The sequence below is a fragment of the Paramormyrops kingsleyae genome, chromosome 1, assembly GCF_048594095.1.
Source record: "Paramormyrops kingsleyae isolate MSU_618 chromosome 1, PKINGS_0.4, whole genome shotgun sequence".
NCBI classification, from domain to species: domain Eukaryota; kingdom Metazoa; phylum Chordata; class Actinopteri; order Osteoglossiformes; family Mormyridae; genus Paramormyrops; species Paramormyrops kingsleyae.
Window position 1 is genome coordinate 11,662,501 of NC_132797.1, and position 23,118 is coordinate 11,685,618.

At 41.9% G+C, this 23,118-nt stretch overlaps 2 protein-coding genes across 5 annotated transcripts; both read left to right on the forward strand.

Moving 5' to 3' along the window:
• Positions 1-1,851: 1,851 nt before the first annotated feature.
• On the forward strand, positions 1,852-12,121 carry slc5a8 (solute carrier family 5 member 8). 2 transcript variants are annotated; one of them, XM_072709550.1, is made up of 17 exons: positions 1,852-1,869; positions 3,759-3,831; positions 4,033-4,509; positions 4,807-4,872; positions 5,150-5,201; positions 5,561-5,628; positions 6,323-6,477; positions 6,576-6,716; positions 6,829-6,958; positions 7,741-7,829; positions 8,850-8,959; positions 9,095-9,162; positions 9,283-9,369; positions 9,702-9,916; positions 10,149-10,249; positions 10,395-10,486; positions 10,602-12,121. In XM_072709550.1, exons 3-17 carry the CDS (start codon positions 4,159-4,161, stop codon positions 10,734-10,736), a joined length of 1,860 nt encoding a protein of 619 aa, XP_072565651.1. In that variant the 5' UTR covers positions 1,852-1,869; positions 3,759-3,831; positions 4,033-4,158; the 3' UTR covers positions 10,737-12,121. The 2 variants fall into 2 exon arrangements, with proteins under 2 accessions (XP_072565651.1, XP_023672589.2); XM_023816821.2 differs by lacking the exon at positions 1,852-1,869 and having other exon boundaries at positions 3,706-3,831.
• A 6,409-nt stretch (positions 12,122-18,530) lies between these two features.
• On the forward strand, positions 18,531-22,847 carry LOC111846501 (uncharacterized). 3 transcript variants are annotated; one of them, XM_023816718.2, is made up of 11 exons: positions 18,531-18,620; positions 19,544-19,709; positions 20,060-20,099; positions 20,259-20,757; positions 20,850-21,001; positions 21,070-21,126; positions 21,209-21,305; positions 21,379-21,479; positions 22,110-22,231; positions 22,330-22,429; positions 22,584-22,846. In XM_023816718.2, the coding sequence occupies exons 2-11, from the start codon at positions 19,552-19,554 to the stop codon at positions 22,635-22,637; spliced, it is 1,380 nt and encodes a 459-aa protein (XP_023672486.2). In that variant the 5' UTR covers positions 18,531-18,620; positions 19,544-19,551; the 3' UTR covers positions 22,638-22,846. The 3 variants fall into 3 exon arrangements, with proteins under 3 accessions (XP_023672486.2, XP_023672485.2, XP_023672484.2); XM_023816717.2 differs by having other exon boundaries at positions 18,595-18,688; positions 21,382-21,479; positions 22,584-22,847; XM_023816716.2 differs by having other exon boundaries at positions 18,595-18,688.
• The last annotated feature ends 271 nt before the right edge of the window (positions 22,848-23,118 follow it).

A 23,118-nucleotide genomic window follows, 5' to 3' on the forward strand; every position in this document is an offset into this window, starting at 1 on the left:
AATACCTATTTTATCTATTTCACTTTATTTCACTGTTTGTTGACCAGTCCATATTATATGCCTATGGTATTAATTATATCCAGTTTTTTAGGTTGTACTTTATTATACAACAGTTAGTTCCGACCAAGAAATCTGATTGGACAAGAGTCGTTCTTTGAGTGCAGTTATCAGAGTATAACCGCACTCTGACATTTAACATTAGCTTTACAGGTCTTTCTAAAAGCCGTTACACCTTCGTCTTTTCCGCCAACACGAAGCCGGTGTTCTGACGAGTTGCGTTTATGTTTTCTTCTTAGGTAGCACAGATCGATGGAAATGTTTACTGCGCATGCGCAATACAGATTTGCCGCACATTTCGATAGGCTGTGAGGTTCGACAGAACAGATGCTGCACTAGGTCTTGCTCGGTATCCCCGTTTCCACCAGTTTCAGAAATGAACGTAGGCGGAAGTGACAATAAATTTCATATGTATTCGGTTTTGTTGGATTTATTTTGATCTGTTTCTGATTTTAAGTTTTATCTGCCAATAAATAAATGCAAATATAAGTCTTTTTGTGTTCTCAGTTGCCGAAAAAAAAGTTTTCAAAGTATATCTCGTTGCGCTGTGTCTCTGTTGCCTGTATCCACTTTTGTCTCCGTAAAGCCGTATCTTTCCGAAGCTCAGCACTTGAAGTCTATGCAGTGATCTCTCTGTACTCGGGGGATTCTCAGATCCACTAACAAGCAGGGCCGGTGGACCGGTCCCAGAACCGTACATATTCTCCATCCAGGGCATATAAAATATGTATATGGTTTCTGATTAGTAGCTCTAAATTTAAAGCAAACAAAAAATATCTAAATAAATTGAAATTCGAATTATAGCTCTATAATTATAAGGAGATATTCAGCTGGAAAGTCTCTTGATAAATTGTTGATACAACCAGAGTAAAAACAAACCACTGACCAGAAAATGAAATGGAAATACGAACCAGGTTACTCAGGTGTGGGGACTCTTGGTTTTTTAAGTGTCGCCAAGTAGGATATCGCATATTTTCTAGAAGTAGGTTATTTTGTCCCTGGCTAAACAATAACTGGATGCACAATGCAGTCAATCAGTGTACAATTAATCAAGATCTCACTATTATTGTTCCTCACATTTTGATGTTTATCATCTTCTGAGGTAAAACAACAGCTTAAAACTCTTCACTGCTTTGCTTTTCCATTGGTGCTTTTTTTCCTGAGGCAATGGCATTGGCACGTGAAGGTAGAAAGAGTTCATTATTCACTGCCTTAACCACTTTTGGGATTTACACGAGTAGAATAAGCTTCTATTTATATATGAGAAACCATGTTTCCCCACTAAAGTCTATTGTGTCAAGAAAAACAACAACAAAATGGCCATAGAGTGCCCAGTACTGTAATTTGATCATTCATGACCTAAATTATAACTACATGCTGCCAGAACAACAGTAATATATTCCTAGGATGACTCCGTCACCCCCCCCCCCCCCCCCATCTAAGTTCAACTTTGTGTGACACATCTCCATCAGGTTCACTGGTTCTTAGACCATTCCGGGGAATACCGTATAGCTAACTTGCATTTATTGAGAAATCCTGGTAAGCTCTGCCTATCGCATTTATGTCTAAATTGACAGCTGTATATACGTGTGATTGTGTATTATCTGCCTCTCGTGAATGTAACTTTGGACAAAAGCATCTGTTAAATAGAGGGTAGCGGTTTGGAAATCCACGGCCAACAGAATAATAAACACCATTATCTGCCAATAAATAAATGCAAATATCATAAGTCTTTTTGTGTTCTCAGGTCCAGACACCTGCACAATGCCGACATTTAGGATGGGACAGTTACAGCCAACAACAGCAATTGTGGTAAGTATGAAGCAGTGTCATTTTCCATGTTGACAGTGTTACATCAATATCATGTCATCCACTGCAAGAAAACTCCTCGATGAACACAAGGAATGATATTGCTTATGTTATTTGCAGCCAACACAGGAACTTATGGTTCCTGGTCCCACAACTTATGTCACCATGTAATGTTATGGCACTACTGTGACGGAGAAGCTTAAAATAATTCAATTTATCAATATATCTGTGGTAACAGTTTGTAGTAACAGAGTAACTCCTAAGTAACACTCTGCAAAGGCAAAGAGCTACATTGTAGCAAAATCACACATTGTCAAAGGAATTGGCACAATCGTTTTTTTCTACCTGATGGTTCACTCTTCCATTTAATCCTAACATTTTGAAAATAATTTACAGGTAACAATTATACATAGACCTCAGACAGTCAATCGAGGTTAGCCTTGTAATCACCCTGGCAATGCCCACAGTCTGAAAAGAAGGAAAATATATTGTTACTTTAAGGAGCTACTCTCAAATCCAATTCCTAGGCCAATAGACATATAGAAACCCATCCACCCTGTATCAGTTCCAAGTCATAGGGGCCATGGTCTATCCCAGGCAGCATAGGGCATAAGCCTGAGGATCACCCTGGAGAGGAATGGAATCCACTGCAGGGCACACACACAAGCACATTTTGGCATACGCGTCAAATAGGGAACCTTCTATTTTTCCACAGAAAAACCCGAATGCCAATCATGACACCCTATCCCCTAGCCAACCCTAACCTTAATCATAAGTAACTAAACAAAATACAAAACTTTTGGCACTTTTACTTTTTTAATTGCGACCTGAAGGATGTCCCCAAAAGTAAGATGTCCCCATTTTGGGCCCCAAATGTGATCTCTGCAAACCCACAGACACACACAGATACACGCACACACAACACGTCTTTGGACTGCAGGTGCAGGACGGAACCACAGGAAATCTATGTGATTTGGGGAGAACATGCACATTACACGCGCACACATGCACACGCACACACACATACACGCGCACATGCACGCACATATGCACATGCATACACACACACAAACACGCATGCGCACATGCACGTGCACAAACACACACAAACACGCACGCAGACATACACGCGCACACACACACACGCACGCACATATGCACACACACACATCACCACAGAGGCACTATTTGAACCTCCAGCCTTAGGTGAAAAGTAGTAGCTCTACCTGCTACCCAACGTATACTTTTTGTTTCACCGACTTGGTCCTCAGGGTGACCTCCAGCCTTCTCCCCTATACCACCCAACTACCTGGACTACAGTATATAAGCGATTAGAACCTCACGGATGGATGGATGACAGGGTTATTTTTATCTGGCCCATATTTGCACCATAAATGCGAAACCTTTCTCAAAATTCTTACTGTTCACATCATTGCGTAAAACAGGAGTTATTCATTATACAGCAAGTTAGGTCCGGCCATAGCTTAGTCAACTAGACACGTATCAAAAGGAGAGCAGCAAGGAGAAGTGTCAGCAGAGATTATAAATCGCTTAGATGAAAGAATTAAAAATGCAACGTCAAATCATTACCAGCACAGATTGCATCATTTGAGAAGTTTGCCAATGTTCCTCAAACAGGTTTGTTAATATGTCCACGTCTACATGTGACTTATCAACTTTCATAAACAGAATTCTTTTGAATGCTAAAAATGCCATCATGAACCCCCCCCCCCCCCCCGCACGCTAACCCCCCACCACCTTGTAACTCCTACACTCACCTCAGTGGTGAGCAGAGAGGCGGAGGGAAGCGCGGGTGGTAAGGGGAAAGGAGGGGGTGGGTAATGACAGGGTACTTATCTACCGACCAGACGAACAATTCCTGCACTTTACAGACATCTGCTGTGGGCCAAGAATCCCACAGGTTTCCTGGAGCACAAGGGAAGCTCTTCATGAGGCATTTGCTGGGTGAGTGAACACACCAGGGCTTTCATGGGGCTAGAGAGGACTTGAACTTGGATTCATCCTGAGAAAAGTCTCAAACTCATTGCTCTGTCTGAGCTGATTTCAGCTTTTTATCATACCAACTCAGCATCAGAGACAGATCTTGTGGTAACATCCATACGGACTAGAATGCCATTTTTATAACTTCCGGCATATTTTCTTTAGCACTTACACCTGGGACAGCAGCACCGTCTTGCTCGGGTCGGCTCAGCTGGGCTCCCAGTGGCGGGTGCTGGTGAGTGTGGAAGCGGTCAGTCATACATCAAGAAGACAGGTAGAGAAAAGTCCTTCATGGATGCTTCAACCAAGATGACTACCTTCGTTGTGTGGGACTACGTGGTCTTTGCACTGATGCTGCTGGTGTCGGCCGCAGTGGGGGTGTACTTCGCCCTGGCTGGGAAAGGGCAGCGCAACAGCCAGGATTTCCTAATGGGGGGTCGGGGCCTGACTGCCCTGCCGGTCGCCTTCTCCCTGACAGCCAGCTTCATGTCCGCCATAACTGTCCTGGCGACCCCAGCCGAAGTCTACCAGTATGGCGCCATCTATGGGTTCTTTGGCATCGCCTACATGCTGGTGGTGGCTGTCTGTTCAGAAGTCTTCCTGCCAGTCTTCTACAGGCTTGGAATCACCAGCAGTTATGAGGTAGGGAGTTTATCATGTCCTCAGTACCGCCACCAAGCTCCAGTAGACAGTAGACATCACACCTCCCTCTTACTGAGAGGCCTCTCATGAGTGTGATCACCGAGTCTTCATTAAATGAAATGTGCGTCAAAATAAATTTCTACAACTCTGGTTTTAGGGTACAAACCTGACAAGAATGTCTGCTGCTGTTAAGTAAAACAGCAAGGTTTTTGACAAAGGGATCGGTATTATTTTATCTCTGCCTTTACGTCTTCGGGGCTCGGCCAGGTTCTAATCTGCATGTTCATTAACCCACAGTATCTAGAGCTGCGCTTCAACAGGGCGGCTCGTCTGTGTGGGACGATGATGTTCATACTGCAGACAGTGAGTACAGTACGGCTGCCTGGTTATGTGACATTGTAGGATTTACTGGAGCAAACTGGATCATTAGCATCAGAGAGGGGGGGGGGGAGAGAGAGAGAGAGAGAGAGGGAGGGAGAGAGAGAGGGAGAGAGAGGGAGGTAGTTCCAAATAAAGTGCAAACAATGGGAAAAGCGTCGTATGTGTTAGTCCCTATATACAATGTTACATTATACACAGTCTTTAAGTTGCACTGGACTTGTACTAAATGCCTGTATGTGTGTAACCCCTGTTAATACAGGTGTCCTACACAGGGATGGTCATCTATGCACCCGCTCTTGCATTAAACCAAGGTAGAGTAGCCCTACCTTCCTTTAGTCTATTATTTACTTTTGTGAAAATTATTTCTCCACTTTCCCATGTTTGGCAATCAGGAGTTCTGTGGTGTCAGTCATTTTGGCTCCCGGTCATTTTTGGTCCCAGTCATTTTGGGTCCCGGTCATTTTGGCTCCCGGTCATTTTGGGTCCCGGTCATTTTGGGTCCCACCTTTGGGTGTCAGCAGAAGCCAGCTGACTTTCTGTTTATTATACCTTGTTTCAGTGGCCTCCTGTCACCAGCAAGGAGCAGGACAGACGACTGATTGTTCTGCGACGTGTCTTTTGTGTTCATTACCTGCAGTGTAGTTAATCTATTTATCCTTTCCTCCTCTAGTCACTGGTTTTGATTTGTGGGGTGCTGTGATTGCCACAGGAATAGTTTGCACCTTTTACTGCACTCTGGTAAGACACAACTTTTATTTCACCAATACAAGTATACCAAAACATCGAGCCATGCTGGTTTGTGTAAGTGCACTAAAATCCTTCAAAATGAATCAAAATAAAAATTCCAAATACTCTCAACTGCAGAATAGTAAAATCAAAATACAAGAAAATGAGATCTGCAGTTCCAGTCAAAAGTCTGAACACACCTACTGAAAATCACTTGGTTTTTAACAAGGTAACAACCCAATGTACACCTCAAGGTTAGATAAGTACTGTATAATATTGTGAACAAGTAAAAAGATGGAGTGCTGTGACAGGTGACCTGCCCCCCACCAATCTCCTGACCTAAACCCTACAGAGCTGGTTTGGGATGAGTTGGATCGAAGAGTAAGAACATGGGAACCAAATTGTGCCCAGAACTTGCGGAAACCCCTTCAAGAGTCTGCAATGCCATCATCAAAGTAAAAGGGGGCTATTTTGATTAGTCTAAAATTTGAGAGATTTTTAAGAATTTGATCACTTCTCTTGGTCATTGCAGTATTTGATATGCAGTACTTAATTGCCTCAAGGGCCCTTCACTATATGGTGAGTAACATAGCTAAAATAGCGAAAAATGCATTAAAAGCAGGTGTGTCCAGACTTTGCCTGGTGCTGCAGGCAGTCCCTGGTTTGAGTACCCTGGCTGAGGTGGCTGCTGTGCCCTCTCTTACAGGGCGGGCTAAAGGCAGTGGTCTGGACAGATGTCTTCCAGGTGGGCATAATGGTAGCCGGATTTCTCTCCGTCATCATCCGGGCCACCTGGCAACAAGGAGGCTTCTTGGCCATAATTGACGACTCCCGACATGGAGGGAGACTGAACTTTTGGAAGTGAGTTTTCACAGAAGACGCTCAATTTTGAAGGTTCTCCGTAGCAGCAGCAGCTCAGCGCACTACAGATGTGCCCTGTGCTCTCCCTTCCTGTCTAGCTTTGATCCCAGTCCTCTAAGGCGCCACACCTTCTGGACCATCACCTTCGGAGGAGCCTTCGTCTGGATTAGCATATATGGGGTCAATCAGGCTCAAGTGCAGAGATACATATCATGCAAGTCCTTGATCCATGCCAAAATGTGAGTTACCCAACATGAAGTGCTGCAGTGTTAAGGAATAATGCATTGAGGTGATCTTTCTTCGCAAGTTGCTACTCGTGAAGGTATATGTGTGGGTGAATGCATGTTACAGGGCCCTCCTCCTGAACCTGCTGGGACTGTGGGTCGTCCTCCTGTGCTCGGTGTTCTCTGGACTGTGCCTGTACTCCATCTACAAGAACTGTGACCCCTGGAATGCAGGCTTGGTATCAGCTCCCGATCAGGTAGGGCCATGCAGAGGAAAGGGGGGGGGGGGGGGGTAACTATGTGTTGGCTGTAAAACTGGTAACGGCGCTGAATGACATCACAACTTCAGGCGGGGCATTTTGTACTGAATTCGGAAAATGGATGGATGGATATTATAGGGCTGCATGATGTCTGATATTAATACCAACATGACGTGTTATGCACATACAGTTCTTACATCGCTAGTCAGCTAGATCAAGATCAGGCTTTTTCTTACTTTCAATTCTGTATGCAGATATAATGCAGGAGGTTAAAGCATGCAAAATACTTTTTTTCTTTTTGCTGTATCTGTTCTTCCGACCAGGTTGCAATATTTCTTTTACTTTGTTTATCCTTATTTTCTGAGTTTGCAACTTCTTTCAAGGCAGCAGTTGCATCGTGTTTCAGGGGCAGGCTGTTTGCATAACCAACCAACAAAAGAAAGCATTTCAAGTCTCACCCCAAAGTACCAAAGAAGTACCTCAGCTGGTTTGGCACTTTTAGTACTGGAACTTAACCATAAGTCAAAGAGAGTGTCAAGTCCCACCCCAATGTAGCAAAATACCAAATAAGTACCTCAGCTAGATTATCACTTTTGGTACTGGAACTTTTGGTACTGGAACTTTTGGTACTGGTACTCAACCAGAAGTCAATGGAAAAGCGAAAGTACCAAAAGTACCATATCAAAAGTATGCAGGTGCAGTGGAAAGTGCCCAAACTGACATGCACATCAATGACCTGTAAAACTGCTAAGACACTGAACATGTTCATTGCCCCCTAGTTAATGCCTTACATGGTGCTGGATATCTTGAGGGACTTCCCTGGTGTTCCTGGGCTCTTTGTGGCTGCTGCCTACAGCGGAACACTGAGGTAAAACAGTTGAAATGAAAGAAGCCCTTGTTACTCCTGTCTCTCTCTCCACTGTGCAGGACAATTTAGATACAGTACCAGTCAAAAGTCTGGAAATACCTACTGGAAATAATTTGTTTTTCAACAAGATAATGACACTCAGGACACCTAGTAATCTATGTACTATATTATTTAGTGAAGAAAGAAAGAAATGGGGACTGGTGTGACAGGTGACCTGGCCCCCACAATCCCCCAACCTAAAACCTATAGAGCTGGTTTGGGATGAGTTGCATCGAAGGGTAAGAGCAAGGTCGCCACCTTGTGCCCAGAACTTGTGGAAACTCCTTCTGGACTTTTGGAGAATCATTCCAGATGGCTATATTTGGAAGCTGGTTGAAAGAATGTCAAGAATCTGCAATGATGTCATCGAAGCAAAAGGGGAGTACTTTGAAGAGTCTAAAATCTGAGAAAATTTTGCGATGTTGAACACAACTCTTGGTCATTGGAATATTTGGTAATGCTTTACATTAAGTGCACCTTCATAATGCATTCAAAATGCATTCATAGAACATTCATAAGCAGCATGCATGTACACCTTAACATCCTAACATCCCTTAACAGCTTTAATATACATTAATTACAAACATTATACACTATAATATTTGTTATTATTATATAATGTTTGTTATTAATGTTCTATGAATGCATTATGAAGGTGCACTGAATGTACTATGAATGCAATATAAAAGCATTATGAAGGTGCAGTTAATGTAAAGCGTTACCGAATATTTACTACATATGATTTCATTGCCTCAGAGCCTTTTACTATAAGGTGAATAACATAGATAAAATAGAGACAAATACATTAAAAGCAGGTGTGTCCAGACTTTTGACTGGTACTGTATGTGTTGTCAGCTGACCACTATTCTCACCATTCTGGTGAGGTAATAACTGGATCATTTTAGAGTGTTTTATAAATGATGCATGTTCTGTAAGCTTACATACGTGTAGGTTAAATATCTTTGTGTGTTCCTTCTATAGTACTGTTTCCTCCAGTATAAATGCCTTGGCAGCAGTCACGGTGGAGGACCTGGTCAAACCTCACTTCAGCATGTCTGAGAGGACATTATCCTGGATGTCCAAAGGGCTTAGTGAGTTGGATGGGGCTGTGATCCAATAACCCTCTTCACCATTACCCCAGCTGTCCATTATTATATTTTGAGGCTAGCTTTATTTTATTAAATCTCCCTGATTCAGACTCGGTCATGAATTTCTGATGCTTGCAGGTGTTGTGTTTGGGGTCATATGCATTGGCATGGCTGGCATCGCATCTGTGATGGGGGGAATTCTGCAGGTGAGGATAGACTCGCTCACCATTACTCAGTCATCTCCCATCATTGACGGTAGTACAGAGAAGGAGATATTCCTTGTTCTGAGTGCCACATACTGATAAGTTCTCTATTGCCCCCTGCAGGCTGCTATAAGTATTATGGGCATCTCCGGAGGGCCTGTCCTTGGTCTTTTCTCTTTGGGCATTCTCTGCCCCTTTGCCAACTCTGTGGTGAGTATTGTAGGTTCTCGAGTCAAATATATTACTGTATCTTTATAGCTGTGGGCATCGCATAACCTGAGCAGTTATATCCACCTAGATTATAAGTGTGAAGTCCATCATAAAAAGTTTCCAGATATGTTTCAGAACATCTACTAATTTTAATTTGACTTCAGTGCTGAATTGTGCTTGGTTATTTTATTATTTGGTTTGTAGATGATTCCACAGAAGAAAAGCAATTTTTACAAATTTACAAATGTCTGCTGTAATTTCTCAATAGATGTGAATCATCTGTGCTTTTTCTCCCTGTGTTTCGGTGGCCAATGGCCTGATGCCTAATTCAGGGGGCCCTGGTGGGCTTTTTAAGCGGCATTGCCCTGTCTCTGTGGGTTGGGATAGGAGCCCACTTGTACACCCCTTCAGTAAACTACAAGCAGCCACTGCACCTCAGCACAGATGGCTGCAACCTTACCATGACTGACGGGAGGCTAAACTGGACCTTAAGTAGAGAAGAGTCACCCATCGTCAGCACTGTCTTGCAAGAGGATCCAGAATACAGGTGAGTTGTGAAATGTAAGCTGCTTGTACAGTAGATGAGATAAACCAAAAGGAAGTACTGCAGGTTCCTTCTCACAGAGGTTGCAGTTGCTATATATCACAACGCCAGTGTAAACAATAGCTAAAATAGTGAGCCGTGTTGCCCATAAATGTTGTGGGCACTTCAGCTGCTATGCAGTGGTGTACAACTAGACCAGAAGCACTGACCGTGAGGTGTGGTACTTCTTTGACAGGACAAACGTCAATGAGTGGTACTCTCTGTCCTACCTGTACTTCAGTGTAGTTGGGACCATCACAGTAATGGCGGTCGGCATTATCGTTAGCCTGCTAACAGGTACTGGTCGCCTCTTGTCCGCACACTAATGTTTCATTTGTCCTTTCCCCTGTTTCTCTGTTGTCAGCTCATGCAGCACCTCATGTCAGTCACCATTTTGTGATTGAATGGCCTGAACTGTTGTTTTTTTGTCTTTTTTAACCAGGAAGTAAGAAGCTGACACCAGAAATGACCCTGAAAAAGGAGGATTTGACCTGTTACTACTTGTATAGCACCTTGAAACAGAAAATTTCCCAGGTGAAAAGTTTCATCACCATAAATACACTGGCAGAAAGGTTCTTCCCCAGGAGGTAATAGTAAGTTTGTTAGCAAAATGTGAATTTACCTATTTTTGCATGGTTTCTTTTCCTAGGCAATGAAACGTACCAGTAATCTGGACTTGAACAAGCGTGGTGAGAAAGACTTTGGAAGAAACAATCCTGCTTTCTGCAGTTCTGAGCTGGACCTCTCTCAAGTGCGAGTTAGACGAGGCAGTTTTTCTCCCTGAATTACATCCAGCAGCCTTCTTTCCTGCCGCAAGACTGCAGTAATCTCTTGCCTTCTTTTTTTTATATATATATTTTTGAATTATCGAAAATGGTGGGCTTTTAACCTTATATATACCTAGTGTCGTTTTCAATGATTAAATAAAATGGGACCCATTGAGTCAAACACTGCAGTTGTTTCAAACTGACAAAATGAATAGAGTAGGATGATATCAGTGGCTGAGACAGCAGCACTCGATCATGCACATCCGTGTGCCACTTCTCGGAGCGTAAGGTCAGTGTATGAGTACTCCGTCGCACTAACCCTCCAGTCGTCTGCTAACTCTGTCTAAGTGTGTGCACTGTTGACACAAGGAACACCAAGCACGGTTTTTGTTTCTCCAAAACTTTATTGAACTTAGCATAGTAAAACAGTTTACATTACATAACAATAAATGTAAATTAAATGAATATATCAGTCTATCAAAAGTATTAATGTACAACATAAAGAAAAAATAACAGAAATTACAGGGGTATACAGCTCTGGAAAAAAAAAGAGACCACGCTATATTTTTTAAAATAACAGCATTTTAAAATCCCGGTTTAATCCTGGTTCTGCTGGCTACACTGAGTGGCAGGTTACTCTGAGGCTCAAAAGGTCTAAGTCACTGGTACAGAAGAACAAGGTGAAGCAGGAGACACTGGCAATGACCAAAAACCAGCCAGGTAGAAGGCAAAAGTGACTTTCTAATGCCAGAGATGACCGTCAACTTATCCGGCAGTGCCTCATAAATCGGAGGATGACATCAAGTGACCTTCAAAAGGAATGGGAAACATTATGCAGTGTGGAGTGCACTGCTAGGACAGTTTGTATCAGGCTGCTGGAAGCAGGACTGGAGGGTTATGTAGCAAGGAACTAAGTTCTTAATCAATGAGAAGCAGGAAAGAGGCTGGATTTTGCAAGAAAATGAACATTTTACACAGGCGCATACCCATACACTGCGAAATGAATGAAACAAAAGTTTGTTGTGGTCTCTTAATCTTTTCCAGAACAGCATATTTATTACATGTCTATGGTTATTTTTTTCACATATTGTACTTCTGTTTATTGCTTTAAAATTCTTTTTTTATTATTTCTAGTAAGCAAAGTAATGTAAATATATCATAATCTGGCCTTTCTTTAGCCTGTTTACATTTGTGTAAATGATATTTGCCATATATTATGAAAATATTGTCATGGGGAATTATATTAGAATATTAGAATTCAGATTATTTTCATAGCAAATAATTCCTTACATGACAATTTAATATTCATTACAGTCATTCTTATGATGTGATGTTTAAAATCAAGCCAAGAATGTCTTGTGTAAATACATCAATACAATAAACGTTCAGTAGTTTCTGTTTCTTTTTGGCTAGATGTACAATTTCCATCAATATCTTTCTATATTTTTCAAGAAATCTGTTAACTGGGTATATTACATGAATTAATTACTTTTCTAAATTTGTTGGTGATACAATATCTTTTTCCCATTTTCCATGCTAATGTCACAGGAGGAAACATCTGAGTGAAAGAGACGTATTAACTAAATCAGTGTTATGGCTATTAATGGTAATTTCAATTAAATTGATCTTAAGTCAACAGGCACATGCAGTGATGGGGGGGCTGGGGGTGCCTAAGTAACTACCCGTTTCACCTGAAAGAATAAAGGTGCCCCCCGATGTTCTTAGTGCCTTTTTTGATAGCCCTTTCGTGCATAAACGCCCGCAAGGTTTCACTATCCCGCCATATATACAACATACATACCCAAATGTCATTTTCAGTGTCAAATTGACAAAGTGAATAGAGTATGACGGTAGCGGTGGTTGATACTGCAGCGCTCATGTATGTCCGTTTGCCACAAGAACAGGTTGCCAGATACAGCAGTTTGCCGAACCCACCACACGGCGAAACTCCTCAGGATCCCGGCTGGCGACCCCCCAGGTAGACACACGGTCCAGTGCCACACTCCAGAAATGACCATCCCCCAGCCAGGTGTTACGTGGGTGTCCCCTCGGCCTGGTCCAGCCGCTTGGATCCTCAGCAATGAGGATCCTGTGAGCCGGATCACCATCAGGGAATCGCACCACATAGCTGTAATGCCGTAACTGATGCTCCGTCACAATGCGGGTAATGTGCCTCATTTGGGACTCCTCTAGCAACCGCTCATTCGACACAAAGTCAAACCAGTGGCACCCTAGGATTCTCCAAAGAGACACAGTACTGAAGGAGTCCAGTCTTCACCTCAGCTCACTGGACAGTGTCCATGTCTCACAGCCATACAACAAGACAAGGAGCACCAGGACTCTAAAGATTTGGACCTTTGTCCTCTTGCAAAGATATCAGGAGTGCCACACACCCCTTTCCAGCGACCTCATGACCCCCCCATGCTCTTCCAATCCATCTGACTTCATTGGAAGAGTCACCAGAGATATGAATGTCGCTGCCGAGGAAAGTAACTCTCGCAAAAAGGTCGACATTCTCCCCTCAGACAGACACACTACTGATGGCCGTGCCTAAGAAGTCATTAAAGGCCTGGATGCTGGTCTTTATCCAGGACACCCACAATCTATTCCTTCAGTCCTCAAACACTGACTACTTCTGTGATTTTTGTAAATTAATAAAAGAGACCATAGTTCACCTCTTTGTGACTTATGCAAAATGCTTTTGGATTGATTTAGAGAATTGTTTTTTGGAGGATTGGTAAGAAAGTGATTTTCTGGGATGTACATATTTTAGTTCAATTTTCTGACACTTGGACAAAAAAACAACATCTTTTCGTACAACTACTTATAATGTTTGGAAGCATCATATACAGAAAAGAACTGGAGCAAGGTCACGTTTTGGAAATTTCCTCAGAGAATTTAAAGACTACACTGTCAGAAAAATAGGGTTCAACCCTGGTACAGTTTTGCTGCCCAACATTAATGTACCCCCAATGTTCTTCAGAGAACAGAAATGTTCGCTACCAAAAGTTGGTTAGAGGTATATTTACCTACAGCTAGGACACAATTGGTAAATCCATAATGGTACAGCCCCAGTGACAAGTAATTGTACCCTCAAAGGTACAAATTTGTGCTTTTTTTCTGACAGTGTACAGCAACTCCATTCGAAAGTTCTGAAACACGGGGGCGACCAAGATGGCATCTTAAGCCATACCCCTGTGGAGAAGCTCTGGAAACTTTTTGAGCTATGTTTAGAACTCTGTCCTTTGTCATAGGACACATCTCACTTAGTTACGACTTAGTTATTAACCTGTGGTGGTTTCTAATTTGTCTTTTTCACCATTATTTGATTTACCTGTGATGGAGGTCGACGATGAAAGTATTCATAAGGCAATGCATAGTTATGCTAAGAAATGTCTGAGCTTCGACTTTGATGAAGATTCACGTGCTTTACCGTCGCCTGAGACTCCTGACAGGCAACCTGTAAAAAAGAAATAATCCGAGGACTGTGCTTCTGTAATGTTAGCGGCAAAAGAAAGAATTGAGAGAAAACTGGAAGAAATCATCAGAAAACTGCACTCGATGGAAACTGTTCAAGGACAGTCAAGGATAACATGCTCACGATTAAAACTGTGGCTGACTCGATGCAGATGAAGTGGCTGCGACAGGGAATGTGGACTCTATCAGTGAATGAGTTACGGTACTTGAAAAGGAAAACAGCGTGTCGCACTCCAGGTGTGATGAACTCGATGCTTACAAGAGAAGATGGAATCTGAGAGTCGTGGGCATTGAGGAGCGCGAGGGCGAAAATGTTAAACAGTGTGTGATTGACTTGTTTGTGTAATTGTTGAGATTTCTCCGGAGATTGCATCCCAGCTCCCGGCTGTGGTTCATATCACACACAGGCTTGGTCCACAGTCTGATAAGAACAAAATCCCTCAGATAATTATCGTCCAATTCCTCTCACGTACATGTCGTGATAAAATTTAGAAAGGCGGCAAAACATCAATAATTCTACAACAAAAGAAAATAAAGATCTTGGAGGATCTCTCACAGGGGACCAAAGATGCGCATGAGAAACTTTGTCCGTTGGTAGAGCAAGCTCGAAAACAAGGGAAAAGAGCAGGTTTTCAAGGTGTGTTTGCAGTAATAGATGGAAAGAGAATTACTGTGAAGGACATAGAGATTCCTATTTGTGTGCTCTAACGCGTAGTATCGTTGCTGTCATTTCTGGCTGCAACGTCGTAGTTTATATTGTGTTAATAATTATAACACAATATAATATAACACAATATAATGTTATAACACTGTATTGTTTAGTGAACAAGGTCACAGCATTCAGATGGTGTGCTTGGTAAATTTTCATTTGAATGACAAAAAGTTCTCTGGTCAGCATATTTCAACTTGTGATTTGTTTGACGAAACTGCCTTATTAAATCTGAAGCTTGTTATTTTGTGATACTTCTCCAGTTTAGAAAGGGTTCCCATAGTTACGCATTGCATTTTTCCTGAGTAGCTAAGGTTATAGCTGTTACATTGCATGTCTTTCTTACTGTTTTCTCTTAATGCCAGGGGTCTTAAAAATCACATGAAAAGAAAAGCACTTTTTCTGTTTGCAAAAGAGCACAAACCTGATTTTTGCTTTCTTCAAGAATGTCACTGCACTTTAGAGGATACAAAATTCTGGAAATTACAATGGGGTGATGATGTGTCACATGGTACAGAACGATCAGCTGGTGTGGGTATATTTAAATACTGATTTGGTGGGGACGTTATGCAGTCTGATTTAGATCCTGTAGGTCACTTTGCTGCTGTAATTTCATTGATCAATGGTTTTTTTTTTAGTCTTTGTTTATCCCCTTTTGGTTTTTGTAGTGTTCTTAGTGTTTTCTGTTTTGTTTAATAAACCGCCGTCTGGTGAGCCTCAAGTACTGTAGGTTGTCCACATTTTCTGTTCTGACCTGCACTATGCCTCGTCCTCACACGAAACCCGCTCAAGTCCAAACAGGTCTCGTCCCTAAATATGCAAAGTTCTGTAAATTACATAATTCCTTTCTAGAATTTTCATCTGTTAATGAAAAAATAAAAGAATTTATCAAGGTATTTTGGACAAAAGCACAAACTGAAAGAGCTTGCAAGGTTAACTGGGAAATAGGAAGGTTTTATAGAAAATTTGGTTCCAATTTGGCAAAAAACTAGAAGAGAAAAAGAACTGGTTCTCAGCAAATTAACTTCTCTCTCATCAAAGAATTCTCTCAGATGTTGAGAAACACGAATATGCTAAACTTCAAAATGAGCTGGATGAGATATAGGCCTATATAGAAGAAAGACTGTATGAGCTTATATTAGGTCTAGAAGTAAATGGCTCGAAGAGGGAGAGCAGAATTCTTATTTTTTCAGATTGGAGAATAGACGATTCCATTCCTCTGGTCTTAAGTTAATCGTTGATGGCACCATTACTGAAGACCCAAAGAAAATCGCTTACTTTTGTGCTAATTTCTTTAAGAAGATTTATTCTTCAACTTATTCTAGTGAAAAGACCGATTCTTTGTTGGACTCCATTGAAAACTGTGAAATTGTAACATAAGCTAAGAAGTTCTTATGTGAAGATAACATCTCGCATTATGAGGTTCTGTCTGCTATCAATGCATTATAAACTAACAAATCACCAGGTAGTGATGGATTTACAGCTGAATTTCATAAAGCTTTTGCTGAATAATTAGATCCCTTTTTATTAGAAGTCTTTAAGGAAAGTATAGAAGATTCATTTCTCCCTCCTACTATGATTCAAGGAGTAATAACATTGATTCCTAAACCTAACAAAGATCCCTTATTGATAGAAAATTGGCGTCCAATTACACTTCTTAATAATTATTATAAGATTCTCTCTTTACTCTTTGTAAAAAGATTTAAAGCCACCCTTGATTCTATTATAGATTAAACACAATGAGGTTTTATGAAAGGCTATCATATTGCAAATAATATTCAATTAATAATAGACTTATTGGACTATAGTGATTTTATTTACAGCTCTGACAGCTTCATTCTTTTACTTAATTTTCAGAAAGATTTTGATTCAGTTGAACATAATTTTATTTTGAAATCCTTAAGGAAATTTGGCTATGGAAATTATTTTTGTAAATTAGTTAGGAAAATGGAAACAGCACCATCCAATTGTAACATGGCACGTCACCACGGTTTAATATGTCACGAGGGATACGTCAAGGCTGCACAATTTCCCCTTATCTGTTTTTGATAGCCTCCCAGATACTTGCTAATTATTTGGATAGTAGTGCTTTACAAGGTATTACAGTCGCAGGTAGGCAATTTCTTATTAGTCAATTAGCGTATGACACTACGCTTTTTTTAAAGGATGAGTCTCAGGTCTCAGTTGCTTCGAATGCCATAAAAGTGTTTTCTGTGGCATCTGGTTACAAATATAAATAAATGTGAAATAATGTCTCTCACTAGAAACAACAATAAAGCATCCATATGCAATATTTCGGTTAAAGATCAAGTGACTTATCTAGGGATGAAAATCTCAAAAGATGACAAAGATAGATCATTGTTAAACTTTGAGCCTATATTGGAGAAAACAAGAAGAAAGCTGAACTCTTGGTTGCAGAAAGACTTATCGCTTCTATCTAAAGCTGAAATCTGTAATGATGAATAATGGGCAAAATGCTCAAGCTTTATTGACTTCTCAACTTTAAACAAAATGTTCAAAGTTAATTGGATAAAACATTATTTAAAAACTCCAGATTCTATTTGGAATATTATTCTCTCTTTTATGTTTTCAAAAGTTGGCGGTCTGAAATTATTGCTTATGTGTAATTATGAGATTTCTAAAATCCTCCTAAAATTGTCAAACTTTCATAAGCAAATGTTGCTGTCCTGGTTCCTCATATTCAAACACAACTTCTCTCCTCATTCCTATTTTATTTGGAACAACAGGGATATTCTATACAAACATAAATCTGTATTTTTTGAGAATTGGTATAAAAATAATATACTTTTAGTAAGTCAACTATATAGCAGAGCTGGTCAGCTTTATCACTATTTTATCACTATTCTAGTTTCTGACCGTTTTTGAAATCCCAGTAAGCGCTAAAGAATTTGCCATTGCTTGTGATTCCATTCCCTTATGGAGTAGTTATGTTGTTGAAGAATTTTTACTCTAATAATCGGACTGTTCCATCTATGGATCCTGTTGAATCTGCTGTTGGTAAGGTGTGTTTTTCTACATGCTTCTCAAGAAATAATAATAGAAAAATTAAGACACTTTACCCAAAACTACACCACTGTTGCATATGTTGTTTCATACTGGAATGACGTAGTGGATAATATACCCTGGTAAAAGGTGTGGACTTTACCTTCTAAGTAAGTTAATGTTTCTCTTAGCAAAATTTTATATTCATAAATGTAAATAGAATAAATCTAATCCATTTTCCCTGTGTACAAATTGGACCTAATTAATTATATAAATTTAATCAGAAAATCTAAAAAGAACAATCAGAACTGTATCCTCATTTGATGGTTTTTAATTTGACGTATAGACGTAGTGCTGAAATGTTCTTTCATATTTGGTATTGAGATGATAATCTTTGACTTTTTAATAACTCGGCTGTATGTTGTTTTTTCTGTGTTTTGTTCTTGTTTTGTTTAATACTCTCTCTATAAAATATATTACCTGTACTTGTTAAGCATTGGAAATAAAATAAATTAATTAAAAAAATAATAATAATAATTTTTTAAAAAGTTCTGGAAAACTGAAGCGGCGGACACTGTCTATGCGCGTGCGCAGGAAGGGACAACGTTTCGTTGGAAAGGCAGTTTCGCGGCGCCCCGGCACGCGGGTGTGACGTATGAGTAAAACGCAGGAAGTCATTCAGTTCTGCTGAGGAAGCAGGAAGCGTCTGGCTGTAAGTTTTCTTAGGCACTGAATGAATGTTATGGTGGGCCTTTAATAGTCATTTAAGTGACGTTTATGGTAAGCCAGGGACATCTCTGTTTTGATGTTTATCTCAAACATTCCTCAGATTATGGGATTTCGGTACAAGCATTCCGTCGCCGTTTAGTTTACCTTAGCGTGGTGGCTAACTACAGTTCTGTTGCGCTTGTTGCACCATCTTCTGGTAATTGGTTACTTTAACGAGGTACATTGTCGCAATATTTAGGGTATGCAAGAAGCTAATAATAAACGTTGATTTTATTTGAGTGGATCTAATGACGCTGTAATCAAAACATTGATATCCCCGTGTTGCTTTCAGTCTTAACTAGCCGGTGTTCTGTCGATATATGCTGCCTTGTCGAAAAATGCTACCGCAGTGCTAATCGATAGCCCTAATCCTAACCCTAACTCTTACCCTAACCGTAACCCCCCCCCAAAACCCCTAAAACCCTTACCTTAACCCTAACCCCTAAAACCTAACCCTAATCCCAAGACGGTGGAACTGCACATGCGCAGAAAGGCTCGATAGCACTTCTCGATAGGTAGTATTTTATGACAGAATACCTGCTCTTATGAAAGCCGGTGTTCTGTCGAGTTGAGCTACTTTGTCGAGTTAGGCTACCGTAGTGCTAATCAATAGCCCTAGCCCTAACCCTAACCACCCAAAACCCCCTAAAACCCTTACCTTAACCCCAACCCTAATTCCAAGACGGTGGAACTGCACATGCGCCGAAAGGCTCGATAGCACGTTTCGATAGCTAGCTCAACTGGTCAGAACACCCGCACCAGTAAATTTATTCATGTTCTCTAGGTTGTTTTCGTACATTTGTGAACCACAGAGATGTCTCTATTACTGGCACTGTAGATATTTGATGGTCGGTCACTCCTGTACAGGGGCAAAGATGAGTCTCAGATTGGAGGACTGGGCCTATAGTTTTTTTGAGGCTGAGGAACCTACGGAAATGAACCAGGCTCGTCTACTGAACGACAGTGACCTACTCTTTCTCAGCTCCAGTGATGACTTTCAGTCACCAACCACAGTCATCCCTGAGACACCCAGGTAATGCCGTCACTCGTGCTGTCAAATGGCTTATGGTTATATGAACAATCTTCCCATTGCTGTTTATTGCTGGTTGATATTATAATATAGCAGTCTTTACCTTGCTGTATTGTTGATTGTTTAAATGCAGAACTGCACTATGTGTATAAAGCATTGTGTCCACCCCCCTGTTTTGTGCTTTCCGGTGTTTTGCACTGTGAAAACCCTCCCTTGGTCTTTTGCTGTCTGTACGTTGCACTGTGGTTCTAGGGGAACATTATTTCATGCCACTGTATGTGTATGGATGGTCTGACAGTAATTCAAGTGTTATATTAGTGTTTTTTCTTCTTCTTTCCTTTCCCTACCTGGAGATCTGGACGTGGGGCAGATACACCAGAGGATCTCATACAGGTGAGTGTGGCTCTTCCCCATTGACTTGGCTGCTCCAGCCACCCAAGCCTTTCCACCCATGCAGTAGTGGCCTAGAGACATGAGTGAACAGAGGCTCAGCTGTGCCATCAGCTCCCGTGTCTGATCTGAATTTATGTGACACCCTTTCGGTCATTCCAGGGTGCAGGGGATCCCTCCGAACGGAGCGTGACGCCGTCATACCGATGGGCCAAGCGCCGGAGGTTGTCCTTCATGGCAGCAGATTCACAAGCTGACTCAGATGATGGATCTACTGCGGGTTCAGCTGGGGGTGGCTGTGGGAGGGGAGTTGCTCCCTTAAGCACAGCACATGGATTTGCTACCTCATCTCTGGTCGCCCCAAGCACCCCGGTGTCCCGTAAATGTAGGATTGCGCCCCCATCATCCTCCGTAGTGGCTTGTGCGTCTCTTGGTTACTCAGCCAATCAGAGAGCTGATGTCGATGGTGAGAAACAGCCCTCTGACTTCGCCCCCAACATGAAGTGCAGATCAATGAGGTGCAACAAAGGCTCTGAGCAGCACCCCAGTGCAGCCACACGGCCCAGGTCCAGGGCCTCCAAGCGGACCTCGAGTACCATCGTGTCCCACTCACCGGGCCCCTCCAGCTCAGTGTGCGAACTGAGACAGCCCAGGATCCCAGGTAAGGGGAGGAAATAATTTCTTCACAGAGCAAGGAAGTTACACAAGTTTTTCTTTGACCGGATGAGCACGATGAGACTGTTTTTTCCGCAGCGGACGATCGGGCTTCTTGTTCGAAGCAGCCGGCCAGAACATCAGGAGAACAGGAAGAGATTGTCATCAGTGACGACGAGGATGTCATTTTCCAGGCCATGGTGCGTTCAGCCCAAGAGGAAGTGGATGAGGCTTTTGCCCGAAGGCTCCAGGTAAGCATCTGCCTGCCATCTCCAGGCCGGTGAACTTTGAGAAGCATATAACCTTTGAACTCCTGCAGGCACAGTTTGATGAAGAGGAACGAGAGCTGGCCTCCTTCCGTTCGTCCCGCAACCTGGTCAGTACCTGTAGAATTTGGTACTTACTCTTCATGCGAAGCTTACAGGCCAGTGTCTAACAGGGTCTATCTCCCTCTGCAGTATGACAGGCCTGGTCAGATAGCCTGGATACCTTCTCCTCTGTCCTCATTTGTGAACTCCTATCCAGGACTATCTGAGTTTCTGGAATTGGCAGAAGGTATGCCTGCTTTATCCTTAATTTGAACTCTGTCTTGAAATGTGGGTTAATGGCACTTGTGACTGTGTCTTAGCAGCGAGACCTGCTAGACGTGGGCATAGATTCCGGGGCTCCCGTGGGTCCCGCCAGAGGCATCCGGACCTATTTGATGACAGCCGGGGAGACAACTATGAGGTAGGACCCTGTTGGCTTTCACAAGACCGGCGAATACAGCCTACCCTGAGCCACCATCAGAATCAGAAAAAAACTTTATTGATCCCAGGAGGGAAATCGCTTATGCTACAACTGCATAGATAGACAAACACTATTGGACACAATGAACGCTATATAACAAGATGGAAAAAGTAATACAGACACTCCTCTACTTACGAACGAGATACGTTCCGAACTACCGTTCGTAACTTGAAATGTTCATTAGTCGTTATTCAACATAATTTTAAGGGTATACACAAGTACAAAGAACGTGGATGCTGGGAGTATACACGCTACGCTGATGGTCGGCGGGAGTAGCAGCCAGAGGTCATACTAGGCAGAACTGGCGCGTAGAACAAAATTTGATGTTGCGGACAGGAAACAGAAGCCCAACGAACACAATTTGGACTTGCAGTCCTCTTCGTTCGTATGTCTGAAAGTTCGTAAATAGAGGAGCGCCTGTATATCACAAACTACAATATAAACTCTTTAGGAGAAATGTCCAGATCAATGAGGTGCAGCAAAGGCTCTGAATAGAACCCCAGTGCTGCTCCTAGCGGACCTTGAGCACCATGAATTGTCCAGCCCCTGCCCACTGTTTCCTGTATCCAGGCTCTTCTGGCTTTTGAGGAGAGCCAGGGTGCTGTTATTGCCAAGAAGACCATGAGCACCATAGAGATCCAGAGGCTGCCCATAAAAACATTTGAACCAGCCTACAGTGCAGGGAAGATCACGTGAGTCTTGAGTTAATTCTGCCTCCACAGGCTTTTTGCTGTTAACGAGGGAGTGTATTTGTCGTGCTGATTTCCTGTGATGGTTTCTGTGTGGGCAGGTGCCAGATTTGTTTCTCAGAATATGCGGAAGGAGAAAAATTACGGACTCTTCCCTGTCTCCATGACTACCATGTACAATGCATCGATCGGTGGTTAAAGGTAGACCTATTATTTTATCGGTGAAAATTATAGTTACGAGCTGGGCATATCGGTAACGATGGGAAGGGTTTTCAGATCTTTTACCCCAATCAGAAGCATTTTTGATGCCAGCTATGGGTTTGTGCATTGCTGAATTTTTTTTTTCTTCCTATAGGAAAATGCCACTTGTCCTGTATGCCGAGTGGATGTGTCAGAACTTGGTAGCTAAGGATCCCACATAATAGGAAAGCCAGTGCCTACCTCACTAACAGGATTATTTAACTACATTTGAGGGAAGTGACTGACCTCAACAAGCCACACAGAAATCAACTTTAATCATCCTGGAAAACAAAACCGGAAAGCAAAGAACTCTGAAGCTTTCTTTACCTTGAACCTTTTTATGTGTATTGAAATAAACATTTTATAAAAAAACATTTTGTCTATAAACTTTTATTGCAAATGAGGATTTTTTTATATACATATACTGTATAAACAAAAATGAAATAACCATTTTGGTACGGAATAGACAGCTGGAGCAAGTTGTCTGGGGAATTTAGTGCTGTTATTCTGACAGCCCCCTTTCTGGTTAAATACTTTACATCAGGGGTGTCCAATCTTATCCGCAAAGGGCCGGTGTGTATGCAGGTTTTTGGGATAACCTGTAGGTCAGCTGTTCAAACCCAGGTGTAAGGACTCTTCAGCCAATCAGT